The sequence below is a fragment of the Tupaia chinensis genome, unplaced genomic scaffold, assembly GCF_000334495.1.
Source record: "Tupaia chinensis unplaced genomic scaffold, TupChi_1.0 Scaffold000023_1, whole genome shotgun sequence".
Taxonomy (NCBI): Eukaryota; Metazoa; Chordata; class Mammalia; order Scandentia; family Tupaiidae; genus Tupaia; species Tupaia belangeri.
The window spans coordinates 2,105,483-2,120,778 of record NW_006159453.1 but is presented as its reverse complement, the minus strand read 5'-3'; the positions used below and the strand labels follow the sequence as shown (position 1 = coordinate 2,120,778).

The following is a 15,296-nucleotide window of genomic DNA, read 5'->3' as shown; positions in this document are numbered from 1 at the left end:
AAAAAACCCCAAAAAAAAAAAAAAAAAAAAAAAAAAGAAAGAAAAGAAAAGAAATATGGATTAACTGAAAAGAATCAACTAAGAGTAAAAAATGGTGCTCTAGGAAGTAAGAAAATGTGGTGGGTATAGAGAGGCCTGCTTTTTTCATTATCAAGTCTTTTTAAAAAGTTTATTTATTTATTTCTTCCTTGAGTGAAAGGGACACAGAGAAAGGAAGAGACCGCCCCTCCAACAGTGTCCTGATCCACCCCCACCCACAGCTGGTCCTGGACTGTGGATATGGACACAGGCATGACCGGTGTACTCAGGGAGGTCTCTGGACTTGAACCGGGAACCTTGGGGGACTGTCTCACAGAGCATCATGTTTCACTGCTGCACCATTATCTGACTCCCACAGCATGCTTTACAGAACCATTTTAGCCTTTCAACTATGAGCATGTGCTGTTTTGCTAAAGCTAAAAAGGTTTTCTAAAAAATAAAAATAAAAGCTTTTGTCCTTGTCCTCAAGAAAATGACAGATACAGGGCTGGCTGTGGTATGGCGTTTGAGACAGCTGGATCCCGCGGGCCAACTGTGCAGTTCCAGTCCTTGGAAAACAGGCCAGGTGCTTGTGCATGTGTGCCCAAAATCCAGAAAGAAGGGAGAGATGGAAGAGATGGGACTGTAGTGTGACCGTTGCCCATGGTGGGGCTTTCTCACCACCACCACCTCCGGCCCCCCATCTCTCTTACACAAGTGCACATGCCCTGTGGCAAATTTAAATAAATAAAAGAGAAGAACAGATACAATTTTGCATCTGATTTTAGGGATCTTCATAACTAGCGGCTCCAGACCCCTGACCCAGTAAGGCTCCCCAAGAGCTCGACGAGTCTATGGTGCCAAGCTAGCACCATATCCACTCTCAGCCACCCCTCCTCTCTGTACCACCTTAGGAGAGAATGTACATTTTAGGAATGGAGCTTTCCAAACAGAATTAATACAGCCTTAAGGAAGTATCTTATTGTGCCCAGACTTGTCATATGATAAAGTGGGAAGCCAGCCCTTTTAGACTAGCACACATTCCAGGTATGTAAATAGCCGCAATTCAGATACGTGACTTGGTTTTATGCTCTGTGCTGCAGATGGAACGGAAAGCTTAATCGAAAGGAAAGTCATCCAAATTAAGGATTGTTTTTGACATAGAGGCGTAGGCTGTCTGAACCCCCAAATATACCATATAAGGTCTGAGTTCCACAGCTCAGATTACCGTGGCGATGGAGTGGACTGAGTCAGTGCTTGCATCCCACCTCCCCCCACTGGCCACTGCATGACGATCTTCCCTCTGACTCGGAACTCGCTGCTTGCTGACTCAGGTACGAAACTGACTGGGTTTTCAACAAGAAACTACCACTGGGTCCTGAAGTGACCCTTCTTCGTGCTTGATGACACCAGCATTCCTAATGAACGGTCTGTAAAATGACCCAGCAGCTATAGCTTTTAATACAAAGTACCTTTGAAGCTATCACATAAATGATGCTCATAGATTTTTTTAGTCCAAACAGCAGTATCTATAAACCTGTTAGCTTCTGAATCAGCATAGTTTTGCCAGAAAGCATCACAGGAAGAGTTGTTTTGTTTTGTTTTCATCTACTTATAACCTTATTTCTACATTAACAATACTTAAAATCTGCTCCTGAAGTCTCTGGTTGGGAGAAGGAATCAGTAACAATCACTCGCTGAGTCCAACAGCTGCAATACGTGCTATATAACCAAACGTCACTTTTGATCGGGTCTGTGTGCTTGGCTGTGGACAAGAGCCTAGGGTTATCAGGGGATTTCAGTGAGGTGTGTTCCAACTAGGGGTGCCATCTGATTGCCCCCTCTGCTTGGACCTGGTTTCTTGACCCAAGACTATCTTTGAGGGCTTGAGGGTTCAGTTCTAGAACCAAGGTCAGTGGCTGAGCAGCCCATTAAAATCCTCAGGGGCACACAGTCTCCTTGGAGTACTTTCAAGTTCATTTCCAACAGACAACAGAGGCCGCCAATAGAACCCTGCAGCCATGAAGGAGACTGGAAAAAGCTGCAAAGAACTGCTAGTTCGATATCTGAACATGTCAGTATTTCTGTGACAAAATTATTTACTCCAAAATGTTACTCAAAGTGTACGTCATTCCTTCTCATATTTAGAAGGTGACTACGAAGGAAGCGATACACGGGCAATCCCTTTGTCCCTCCTCCGTTGTAACATACACGCCCTGTTGGGCCGACATTCTGCACTAGGGTCAGAACAGGTTCTATGTTTAGGTCAGTATTTTTCAAACTTGGCATTCATGGGGAGGGAGGGGACACATCAGAAATTGTTTTGGGGGAGTGGGAAAACATAGCTTGAAAACAAGGTACTTAGTGTTACTATATTGCATTCTTTTTGATTCATGCAAGCATATTTTAGAAATTTAAAAACTTTATAGGAAGATATGAAAAGTTTATGTTTATGAAAGGAGACATGGCATCAGTTAAAAAAAGGTCAAAACATTCTGGTTTAAGTTATTGATCAGGGATTCTGGTGGACAGTGCTCAACACCTTGGCAGAGGTGGTAATAAAATCATGGCTTCCTTTTTCACTTCCTGCCCATTCTGAAACCATTACCTTTGGAGGAAGGGTTTATATGTCCAGTCTGTCCACATTAACTATCTTTAACATGAACTTTAAAGACAAAGGCTTAGTAGAAGCTAAATGTTACCAATGTCACCACTGCAATGAACATAAATACTTTAAACATCCCTTTATTACTTCAGATTAAAGCAATTTATAAATGAGTGATGGGTCTTCAAAAAGTTCATAGACTATGTGTACTATAAAAAAACTATGCAAGGATTTTTTTAAATTTGCACCAAAATAAACTAATACTTTAATCTCATTTTTCCACACACACACAAAAATGTTTAAGAGTGATTTTTGCTATAGGGCACATGCACTCATCGGATAGAGAGAGACACAGAGACAGAAAGCGAGAAATAACCCCTCAGAAGGGATGGCCATGCCAGACCCTTCCCCATTCTCCTGTTGTGATCTTGGGCGTGCATACACACACGCCTGGCATGAGTTTTAAACTGCTGGGTCCAGGACTAAAACTGTGGTCAAGTCTGTGGGAGTCGAGCGATGTAACTGTAATGTTATCTGCTGGTCCCTTTCCACAAAATTTTAAAGTCCCCTTGTCTTTTTGCAAAACCCAACTTATGCTAAGTGTGAAAATGGAGGGAATGAAATTTCTCTCTCATTCATTATTCCATCCGTTCATTCATCTGATGAAACACTGAGTGTCTGCCATGTGGCAGGCATGCAAGAGGGGCACCAACCAGGAGTCGACAGTCGCACTAACCTGTGTGAGAATAGATGTACCACAAGGCTCCCGTCAGGAGTGCTCCGATCACAAACGCTGCGAATGCAATGCCCATCACGGTTAGGGTGTCCAGACCATGGAAGATGGCTATGAAGGAGGAAAACCGATAGAACTTTAAGTGAGTTTGCATCACACGCTGCCGCTCTATGTTTGATTCACAAGCAGTATCATACAGGCTAAGCAACGACTAATCAAATCTGAGAATGTAATGGGGATTTCAACAAACTACACTGTGTCTTATCACTTGCAAATTTCTTCTTAAAGGAAAAATGAAATGAACAGGTTTCTAAGACAGTCCTAGTCTGTGATTTATTTCAAACAACAAACTAACTAAAAATCAAATTTATAAACTCTGTTAAGTCTTAAGTCTATGGTCTCTTATTTGGATGGAAGCTGGCTTGAAAATTCACAACTTAAGATGCTGTAGGAAATGAGGTGAACTTCCATTATCAAATCCGACTCACTGCTCTTATTCACTGAACCCTCCAACAGTGAGACACTGCACAGAAAACACACACTTAAAATTTTCACCAACGTATTTCTGTGAACATTTTCAGGTATAAAAGATAACAGGAAGAGAAAAACAAAGAATAAGAATAAACTGTTCTTGTGGATTGGTCACTTCACTGACCTTTGTGTATTAAACCCACAATCTTAACAACTACGTATTGTGTCATTTAAACCAACCTACTTTTTTTTTTTTTAACACTTTTTCAACCATGATCTTTCTATGAGGGGAATGGAAATACTTCTCAGGGGGGAGTAATGTAAGTTTTCTGGTCAGCAAAACATATAAATAGAACCAATTGTTCCTCCATTTGGCAAAGATTTTCATATTTGAAATTAATTCCAGGCTGCAGAAATAGAACATTTCCTTCCATTTAAGAGAATGACCTTCTTTGAGTCACTTAAAAGACTTAAAATCAGTTTCCAAGGGAGAGAGGTAAAATGTCTCAGGCCTCTGTTTTTTTTAAATATAAACGGAACGTATAGGAACTCCCCACTACTTCAATGCGGTTTCTACTTTCTGTTCTCGTCGGAAGTAGCTCCAGCTAATCTCTATATAAATTAAATCTCTCTGCCTTTTGATTCACTTCAGTGTAGAAGATTCAGTTGTAGACAAACACAGCCCTTCGGCAGCCCCAGCACACTCAAGGGCTTGGGAAAGTATGCCATAGAGGAAGAGTCCAGAAGGACCCGCACTGTCAAGTTCTGGTCCCCACTCTTCTAGGCCTCTGCCCTTTATTCATTATTATTATTTTTATTGCTAGAGGATGCACATGCTTGGCAAAGACAGACAGAGGCAGAGAAGAAAGCACCCCCTCCCATGGGGAATGGAGCCATCTTTTGGGATCTGGGGCACTGCACACAGGCACACACAGGTGCCAGTGTGTTTCACAAGGCCCTGGTTTGGGCACTCAGACTGTCGTGTGGGATCCAACTGCCCTGGCCTATGCCCTTTAATATGTTCCTTTAACTTCTGAAAAATGAGGATAACACTGCATTACCTGCTGAAGGCAGGGAGTTTGTAAAAAGGGTAAGGATCTCCTAGAAGGACTAGGAACTGGGAACAGTCCTCTGGAAGTTAAGACAGACGAAGTCATTGACATAACTATAGTTGAATCTAGTCCACATGGATCTTTCTTTCTGAGCTCACGGTATTGTTCAGTAAGTATGTTAATATAATCCACTGAAGAGAATGTTTTATGAAGTGCTTGGAACAAGGCATTCCGCAGAGTGACTATTACACGTGTGTGATGGGGTCAGCTATAGAGGCTAATCCTGGGAGTCTCCAGGAAGCACAGATCCTCCTTATAAGGAACATCATCTAGAACTCTGGGTCAGCCGTCTCCTCCTGTACAAATGATGAAACTGGCCTAGACAGTTTCCAGCTTATCATTCTCTAGTAACTGGTGCGTTCTTTTTCTTAGATGCCCTCCCTTGGCTCCCCCAAGTGTTAGACTAGAGATTATCTTGAAGATGTGGCAACTAGTTACGTTAGCACTCCTTGTCTGAGCATGTAACTATTACTCATGACACTTAAAGCAAACCACTGCTGGGCCAGCCAGTGGCACGGTAGATCCTGCGTAGCCGATGGAGCAGTTCAAGTCTCAGATCTTGAAAACCATGCCAGTCCTGTGTGCATATACGCCCGAAATCCCAAAAGAAAGGAGAATTGGAGAAAAAGGAATTGTGGTGGGACCATCCCCCATGGGAGGTTGCTTTCTCACTTGCTCTCTCTCTCCAACGTACATGCTCTCTGACAAATAAAAAAAAGAAAGAAAAGAAAAAGAAAACCACTCCCACAGTTGTGTGCTAATACTTTCAGATCACAACAGATACCAGCTGCACATCATTTACTTATCTCTCTAAGACTAAGTTAGGACCTCTCTATTCAGGCCACACATGCCAATGGATCAACAAGTTAGTATTTTAAAATGGAAAAGGTAGAGAGGGGGAGAAAAGAGGAGGACGAAGGGAAAGGGAAAAGTATAAGAAAAGAAGGGGAAATAGGAAGGGAGAATAAGAGCAAAGGTCTCTTTATCAAAACTCTAAGCTTGGCAAAAGTTCGCTAACCAAATCATTCTTCCAAAAGCCCAGGAGGCATTATTTTGAAATAGTTGCATAAAGACTTACGTGGAGGAACTGGATTTGATTCCTTAATGTTTGGACCTTTTTCTGAAACAAAAACATAAATTACAATGCATTCCATAGAGAAATCAAGATTTAAGCAAAGGGTCATCAAAACCTCAGCAGAAGCAAACACTTTTCTATTTGTTAACAAGTACTTTGTGAAACCTCTATCAATGAGCCTCTTTAGATATCAAAACTATAACATGGGTTACCCAGGAATGTTAAGCATTATACTTTGCTAAATTTAAATAATTCTTGAATTTAAAGAAAGTTTTTAGGCAAACACTGAAATTTTGGGAATTTGAGTCGGCCAACTCATAAGTGTATACCTGTATTCCTACTTACAAAAGGATCCAATACCCATAAATATTACACTTCTCCAGTGTGTTCCTATTATTCAACCTCAAAATATTATTTTAATGTATTCTTTTTTTAAATCTTGCTACAAGGTGCATGCACTCACTCAGAGACAGAGACACAGAGAGAGAGAGAGGGAGGGGAAGTGAGAAATCACTCCTGAAAGGGGATGGCCATGCCACCATCCCTTCTCCTCCATTCTCCTCTCAGGATTTTGGGCATGCACGCACATGAGCCTAGCATATTTTCCAAGCCACCAGGTCTAGGACTCGACCTCACAGTCAGTCATATGGGATCCAGTTGCTTTAATCACAGTGCCACCTGGCCAGCCTTCTCTTCTATCCTTAATGTGATTGTCCTCTAGTTCAGATCCTCTTCACCATTCATGTGTGCTATTACAGGGGTCTCCTTTCCTCCACCACCACCCTCCCCCTAAATAATTCCTCCTCCACATTTGCCCCAGAGTGAAATTTCTAGAGCCCAGAGTGCATCATATTATTGCCTGAATTTAGCCACCTAATGACTCCTCTTTGTTTCTATGGAAAAAATCCAAACTCTTAAGCAGGGCACACAAAGTCCTCCCTCTCTCCTCTACCCAGCCTCTCCAGCCTCCTTTCCTAATGTGGTCTTTCAACCATGCTGGCTCCTTATTCTTAGTATTTAAGCCCCTAAATTCTCCATACTGCTCCCTGGCATCATGTTTTGCAAGCCATTCCCTGGAACACCCCTCTCCCAAGGCCTGCTTTACTGGTATGTTCATGGGGCGGCCTCCCCTGACTCTCCCAGGGCTCCATGTCCACCCAGGGAGGCTGGTCTCTTCCACCTTCGCTCATCCCTCCCTCGTCTGTTCGCTTTGCGCAGCAGCGTACCATCACTTTCTCCTGACCCGAGAGCAAGGTCTAGCTCTTATTCATCTGTACATTCTCAGGGCTCAGACTAGCATAGAACAGGCCTTCCAGAAATGTTTGACAAAAGATGATTAAAATGTGGCTATAGCTTTTGAAAATGGAGACAACAGAAGAAACTAGGCATACAAGACCATTAAATGTCTGTGTGCTCTGACCTATCTGTCATGCTTTGGGGTTCAAACAGTGCTACGTAGCCAAGATCTCACTTGAGGTTCACACCAGCACTGTCGGGGAAGCAGAAAAAGGATTTTTAATCACTATTTTACAAATGAGCACCCTGAGACTCTGATATCATGTAACTAGCCCAAGGTCACAGCTGGACCGCATCAGGGCAGGAGTTGAATCAGAATTCTGAGTAGGCCGAATGACCAGTGAGTATTGCTCTGTCCTTAGTTGGGGACTCACTGATTAAGAAATTACTCATGCACAGCTACTCATTATCCTCAACGGTGAGAAGGGTGCAGGCCAGGGTTCTTCGTATAGCTTGTGGGCCAGGAATGGATTTTACATTTTAAAATGACTTTTTAACATATCAAAAGAAGATACTATTTCCTGACATGTGAAAATGATGTGAAATTCAACTTTACTCCATAAGTGAAATTTTACATGAACACAGACATTTTCATTCACATTTACATATTGTCTGTGGGTGCTTTTGTGCTGCAACGGTGGCATTAAAAAGTTGGAGCAGGGATTGACAGGGCCACGAGCCGAAACTCTTCACTATCTGGCCCTTTATGGAAAAGAATGTGCTGAGCCCAGGCACAGACTCGATCCTTGTGTTTTAGTTTAAACATGACATGTGTGTAGCACCTCTCTTTTCACTTCGATTTTCATTCAATAAAGAAGGAATATACATACACCTTGGGCCAGCAGGTGGCATGGTGGTGGAAGCACAACTAGATCCCACATGGCTGACTGCCTGACTGCTCAGTTCAAGTCCTAGACCTATCAGCTTGAAAAACACACAGGGTGCACGTGCATGAGTGTCCAAAATCCCAACAGGACAACGAAGGGACTGCAGAGTCGCTATCTCCCCAAGGAATGACTTCTCTCTTTCTATCCCTCTCTCCCCATTGAGCGCATACACCCTATAGTTAAAAAAAAAGAAAAAAAAGGAATATGTATCTTATATTCAAGCAAAAAAAAAAGTATTTATGAAAATTTGATCAAAACAAGAATTCACATTGATGTTTATAAAAATGAAGAAGCTGCACAGGGTGAAAAGAGACAGGATTGTAAATTCTCAAGATTAATCGTCTCAGCTGGGTTGATAACATTCTTGCAGCATGACCTATGAGTGGTCCAGCTCCAGGAGAAGGAACGGTACTGGATGAGTCAGAGCTACGGCAACTGCGTGGTGCCCCCTGGAGTTGTGCAACATGGTGGCCCTGGGATAACGGCATATGTAAAAGCTATACTTAAATAAAATTACTAAGAAAATACAAATGATGGTGTGTTTTTAGGAAAGTCTCATTCAATAGACTGAACACAAACTAGCTACACTAACTATAAAATAGACTCCCAGGAGTTTGGGCCCATCGGCCCTGTTGGCAGCAATAATAATGATGACGCCTTACATTTGCACGTTTGTCCAGTGCTTAACACATGACAGAAAGCCTTCACTCCTATTATCTCTTCTCTAAACTCCCAAGAACCTGATGAGGTCGGAGTATCTAACCACAGAATTCTCCTTCTCTCAAGAAGTAGTAGTTTGACTCATTGAATAAGTCCAAAAACATTTAAAGCCCCTATAGTACGCATCATGTAAGAAATACATACACTTCTGGGAAGAGTTCCATCCAATCACCTGTGGTTAAACTTTGTCACTCAGGATCCCCAAGTGGTTTAAGAATAATGATTCTCCCCTAAAGAGACCTCACATGTAAGAATTTAGGTTTTACAGCAAGGCTTGTGTGATGGATGGCACTGTTTTAAAATTCTTAATGTACTTAAATTATGATCTAACCCTCCGCCCTCACCCCAAACGGGGCCTTTTCACAGAGCTAAACAGAAACAGCTGTTGCCTCACCCCTCCACACACACACACACCACAGTCCTTCACGATTTCTATGCATAAACAATTACAAGCACAGACCTGAGGTTAAAGGACTTATCGTTTTTGTTTTTTTCCTGCTTCAAAGTCCCCAATAACCCCTGAGTATAACTAAAATAGTTTGATCTCCACCAGAACCCTATAATCAAGTTGGCAAACTGAAAGGAAAAGAGTGGACACAACAATATTTACTTATGGTTGAAGGATAAGATTGTAAGAAAGGAATCCTAGCTATTGCTGTAAAGAGAATTTGAACAATAAAGATTTCTTTACAGAAAGAAAAAAATATAATCAACATTCTGAATTAAACTTTTTCATATACCCTGAGCAAATTTTGGTCTACCTCTAGAACCAAAAATTCTGTCCTCAGATTGCAAGGCATGTTTTTCATAAACGGGATGTTTCCGGGGTTATGCATGAGTAACTGACCACAGCTTTTGGGCTCCGGTTTTCAATTTAATTCTCCTAAACACCACAGGACTGAGCAGGCCCACAGGGAAATAAGGCGTCAAACTGGTACCCACATCTACTGGTATTTGGCAAAGAGGCGAGGATGGGACGAGGAAGTCTCATCTGGGAGACCCAGGAGACCTCTATGCTTGCTTCATTTCCAAATGGGTTTTACTAACTTGACTTGACTGTAACTAACCCTTCTCCAGTTCTTTCAATATTTATAACATTCGCAGTTACCAGGTCACTTATCTGCATCATCTCACCGCTAGACCAGTGGTGCTCACCCCGCGAGGGGAGTTGGGGAAGTTTTTGCTTTCAGGAGACATTTAGAAATGTCTAGAGTCTTGTGAGGGGGGAATGTGGCCATTGACAGTGGGTAGAGACCAGGGATGCTGCTAAACATTCTACAATGCACAAGCAGCCCCACCCCCAAAACAAAGAGTAATTCAACCCAAAACGTTGAGAACGCTGAGAGAAGAAACTGTTCTACATTGTAAAAGCCTTAAAGACAGGATAATTTGTCCACCACATGCCTAGCATATAGCAGGTACTCAATAAACATTACTGGAATAAATAAGCATAATTATATATCATACATATCTTATTTTATAGGGTACTCCCCTCAGCAACCCAAACTTCACACTGCTTTCAGAGTGCTCTTACTAAATGACCTAATCAGTAGCACCCTACTTTAGATCTTTTGATGGTTCTTAACATTTTAGAGCTCATACTGCAATATTTATGAATTAACAAACGTGCAGGTTTCCTTCAAAACAATCCAGTGTGCTGTAGTACGTGATAAAGTAAGATTCTCCATTAATTGATATTTGTTGAAACGAGATGGTGGGTTCATGGGAGTTTATTCTACTATCTTATTTTTGTATATAGTTTGTACATAGGAAATGTTCTAACATAAAAAGTTTTTAAAATGTGAAGCATTTTAGAAATGGAATTAAAATAAAATCCCCATAATATCCTTGTCCCTTAATGGATAGGTACTGACTGCCTTAATCTGTCAATTAGGCATTTCTACCACCTTCCTACCTGACTCCTGTCATCTCTACTTTAGCCTGAGGACAAAACCCAGCTGGTTTTTCAGAGTATTTTTGTTCAGGAAAAATCATATGTGTTCCAAAAAAGTAATGCCTCTCTTGGATTAACTTCCAACTGATGTTTGCAAAACCTACCCCTCTTCCCAAAAAACACTCTAGTTTGGCTGAGAGGTTGAGAGAAAGGAGAGGAAATTAACATTTACATGCAGGTGTTTTTATTTTTAAAAGTCATGTGGTGGAAATGGGGAGGAAATTTAGTCTTTCAAACACTTGCTAAGAATTAAGCATTATATATAAATCTTGGCAAATGTGGGAGGGATACTGCTTTTATGTTCACACGTCTTTGCGTATGGTCACTAAGTTTCAGAGAAATGGTTACTCCTCTCATCATTTTTTTAAAAATCATCACTGATGTGGTGTAACCAATTTTATTGCTTAAGACTAAGTGTACTCAAATGCTGTAAAAAGTGGTCACGGTGTCCAAAACAAACAGTCTATACTTCAAAATATTTCAGAAAATATGGTAGGATGGCACCACCTCAAATATTTTAATTGTTTTGCCATAAACCATAATGTGCATAAACTATCCATGTTTTCTGGGCTGTTTTTAGTGAGTTACAATCCAGAAACTTCTCCTGAATTTGAATACTCACTTAAACGGTTTAGGTTTATATGTTCCCAACATCTTAACCCTTTGGGGTTCAGATGTTTTTCTAAAATTCAAAGTTCTCTCTCTTCCTTTCAGATCACAATTACATTCAATATATTTTTGAATACCGATGTGATCCAGTATGAAGAAAGGAAAGAGAAGGGGGTAGGAGAGGGGGATGCAGAGATAGATGCCTGTGTTGCTTGGAGCTTTCATTAAAAACTACAGTTGGGCCAATCAGCTGCTGTGGGCATTAAAGCGGCTGGATGCCACACAGCCGACTGTGAGGTTCGAGTCTCAGAACCAGTGGCTTAGAAAGGTGGGTGTGTATGTGTGCCAAAAATCAAGAGGAGAATGGAGAAGGGATTGCAGCATGACCGTCCTCCCAGAGGGGAGGGGGGATTTCTCACTTACCCCCACATCTCTCTACAGGAGCGCATGAGCTCCATCCGTATACATATATATGTATGTGTGTATGTATACATAAATATACATATATACACATATATACATACATGTATACATACATATGTATATATGTATATATGTATACATGTGTGTATATATGTGTAAAAAACTATAATCAGTCTCCATTGGTATAAAGTTTAGCAGCACAAGCTCTAGAACCAAAGTGCCTAGATTTGAATCCCAGGCCTACTATTTACTGCTACAATATTAATACCTAATTATTGTCTGGCATGAGAAAGAGCAAGTTGCTGTCTTCAATTACCAACAGGATTACCTCTCTCTGAATAGGTAAGAGTAACAGATGGAGTCCCAGAGAGCTGTGCTATTGTTAAGCCACTTTCATATATTATACAGGGCCAGCTGTTGCCCAGTTATGATTACTTGTGACCCAATTAATTTATTCTTATTTTTCCCCTGAACCCAATAAAAAGGAATAATTTGGACAATCCATTTATACAAAGACTGTGTCTGTTATCATTTTCAAATGTTGAAAACCAACCGATGAAGGTAAAAATAACAAAAACACTGCTCAGGAACTAATAAGCATCAGATCGGCACATTTCACACCAACTTTTAGGATGGTCAAGAAATGAATTAAAAATATTTTGCTTCTTCAAATGGCATAGTTGAGTGTTACATCTGAGAGGGCCTCTTTGGAAGTCATCCAGTCCAGATAAAGAAAATGAAACCCAGAGAGGTGAGGGAGTTCTCCACGGTAAGGTCCCACCAGTTAGAGAAAGCAGAGAGCAATACCCTAGGCTCCCAGCTCCGTGAAGTGCCCTTCCTCCCTACATTATCCAGTCTTCCCCAGGTGAGCATGTTCCTAGGAAGAGGACAGATGCCAACACCAGCTGTGACCACAGGAATGGCACCACTATTTTTACAAAGGTCATTTAACCAAATAAGAAACTGGAAGTCCCCGCAAAGCCACCCCTGTTGCCTAGCCTCTCCAAATCCCAGCTCCACAATGCTCAGATCAGACCAGCTGCTCCAAACCCTAGATCGGCCATCAATAGCACTTGGCAGGTCTCCCGGATAATGCCCACCTACTGGAGAAAGGCTGCTCACTGGTTTGTCAAGGCCTTGGTGGTCCCCACTCCTCTCTGACCCTCAGGGTAGTAGGGAGCACCTGCAGCTGTGGCTGTTAAATATCTACCTTTAGAGGCTTGGAATTCACTTTCACTTTCCCAACCTTTTCTCAGTGTGACATCTTAGATGGCAAAACTTCTGGACAGTGATAGGCTGTTCCCGAGCAGTGGCAACTCCTAACTGCCCACACATCCCATGTGGTATTTCGTTCACCCTTCAGAGGCTGACAGCTGCCTGGTGAGTCCTTGCTTCGGCATGTCCCTTGGAGATGTGATATGGCTCCCTGTCAGATGTTCTCCATGATCCCTGGGACCTTGTATCCACCCTGAATCCATCCCCTTAGGGCCCAGGTCTCCTCTGCTGGTGTGGCTGCTTGGTCTATGCTGGGTCTGGCTCTGACCTCTTAAAGCCAAGGGTGCCCTCTGCACCTTTAGAAAGAGGCACCCTTGGCTTTAAGCAACAAATGTGATTGTGTAAGATTCTGAAAACTGAACTATAAAATGCATTCAGGTAGCGGTTCTCAATCCTCTCTTTCTGGAACACCTAAAATGGACAATGTTCACAAATGTAGCACCCCTCAAAGGTGGCTGCCACTCTGACAAAGCACTACAATGGTGTGCAGCCAGCACAACCATTACCTATAGATCACAGACAGGTGAGCTATGGAGGTAACCCTTTCTCACATATCCAAGTAAGCATATTTGAATGCAAGGGAGAGTGGCATTATAACAGGGGCAACCTCGACTCTGACTGGATTTTTGATAAAGGAAATCATTTGGAATGTATCACTTACCACTCAGCCACAAGGGCAAAAGGGGAACCAGTTAAAGGAAAGACTCCTTGAGCAAAAAGTCATTTTCTGAAGTTACTAACTGGCCTTTAATGTACCTTGTGAATAAAACTAGATTTTGATTTATAGTACTGGATCTTCTTAAGAAGCAGTCCCCAGACACTTTGTCTCTCGAACGTACCTTTAGTTTCTACTTTGTGGTGAATCACAGCAAGGGGCTTGGTAAAGGTCTTCTTATTCTGCATGAGAGCCCAGATCATCGAGGCGTCCAGCGAGGTGCAGGCTTCATCGGGAGGCACGCACTGCAGGGAAGCAGAGCAAGCAGAGGTAGGGTCACTCAGCACCACCTTCCCCAGCTTAGCCTGCACAGTCAGTCGTGCTGTGGCCCTTTTCACGCAGTTCACATCTGTTTTCCCCAGAATATAAAGTTTGGGTGTTTTTTAGATGAAAATAATAATCTAGGAGACCATTTTTTTTTTTTTTGGAGAGGTTTTTTGCTATAGGGCACGTGCACTCGCCAGCCAGACAGAGACAGACAGAGAGATAGAAAGCGAGAAATCACCCCCCAGGGTGAATGGCCATGCCGCAATCCCTTCTCCTCCATTTTCCTCTCGGGATCTTGGGCACACACGTACACGCGCCCGGCGTGAGTTTTAAGCCACCGGGTCCAGGACTCGAACCGCGGTCAACTACGTGGGAGTTCAGCAACATAGCCATTACGCTAACTGCTGGTCCCTAGGAGACCATTTATTGATAGCTGCACTTAAAGATGTTAAATTGTGGGGCCAGCAAGTGGCATGATGGTTAAAGTGGTGGAATCTCACATAGCTGACCACAGTTCAAATCCTGGACCTGGCAGTTTAAAAATCATGTTGGGTGCGTGTGCAATACATGCAAAAAATCATAAGAGAAGAATGGAAGATAAGGGACTGCGGCATGACCATCCCCCTAGTGGGTGACTTCTCACTTTCCCTCTCTGTCGTTCTCTGGCGAGTACACACACCCTATGGCAAAAACCAAGAACAACCAAAAAGAAGTAAATACTGCTGGATGGCTTATAAATATTGTCCTCCCCTCCCTTCCTCCCACAAAATAACTAGAGGTTTTAGTGTTATTTAGTTTGAAAAGTAGAGAAACTACACGAGTAATGTTGGCCCCTCGCCAAGCTGGCTTCATATAAATTGTTCATGTTTGTGATTTGTGATTGTGGGAAACTTCATGTACTGTATGATAAAGGCAACAGATTTTACATTTGTTGTCCAAAAAGATAATCATGCTGTCAAGTTTCATTTTTGTTTTTTAATCCTTATATGGGCTCATGCAAAATTAAACTTTCCAGGGCCATCTGCTTTTAATGTTCCAAAATGCAGGTCCTGGGGAGTCATGTCCAGGTGTGGAAGGCAAGAGGCTCAGCCACTTCTGGCTACGGTCAGGCCTCACACTTAAAATAAGCACCCCTG

General features: G+C 42.2%; 1 protein-coding gene across 1 annotated transcript in view; it reads right to left on the bottom strand.

The window, feature by feature from the left end:
- Window positions 1-15,296, bottom strand: part of TGFBR3 (transforming growth factor beta receptor 3) — a 206,811-nt gene that overhangs the window by 11,990 nt on the left and 179,525 nt on the right. Inside the window, exons 13-15 of the mRNA XM_006140157.1 lie at window positions 14,018-14,138; window positions 6,018-6,059; window positions 3,360-3,467 (exon numbers count right to left, since the gene is read on the bottom strand). Of these exons, the coding sequence (XP_006140219.1) occupies window positions 3,360-3,467; window positions 6,018-6,059; window positions 14,018-14,138 (271 nt within the window). The remainder of the gene's footprint in view (window positions 1-3,359; window positions 3,468-6,017; window positions 6,060-14,017; window positions 14,139-15,296) is intronic.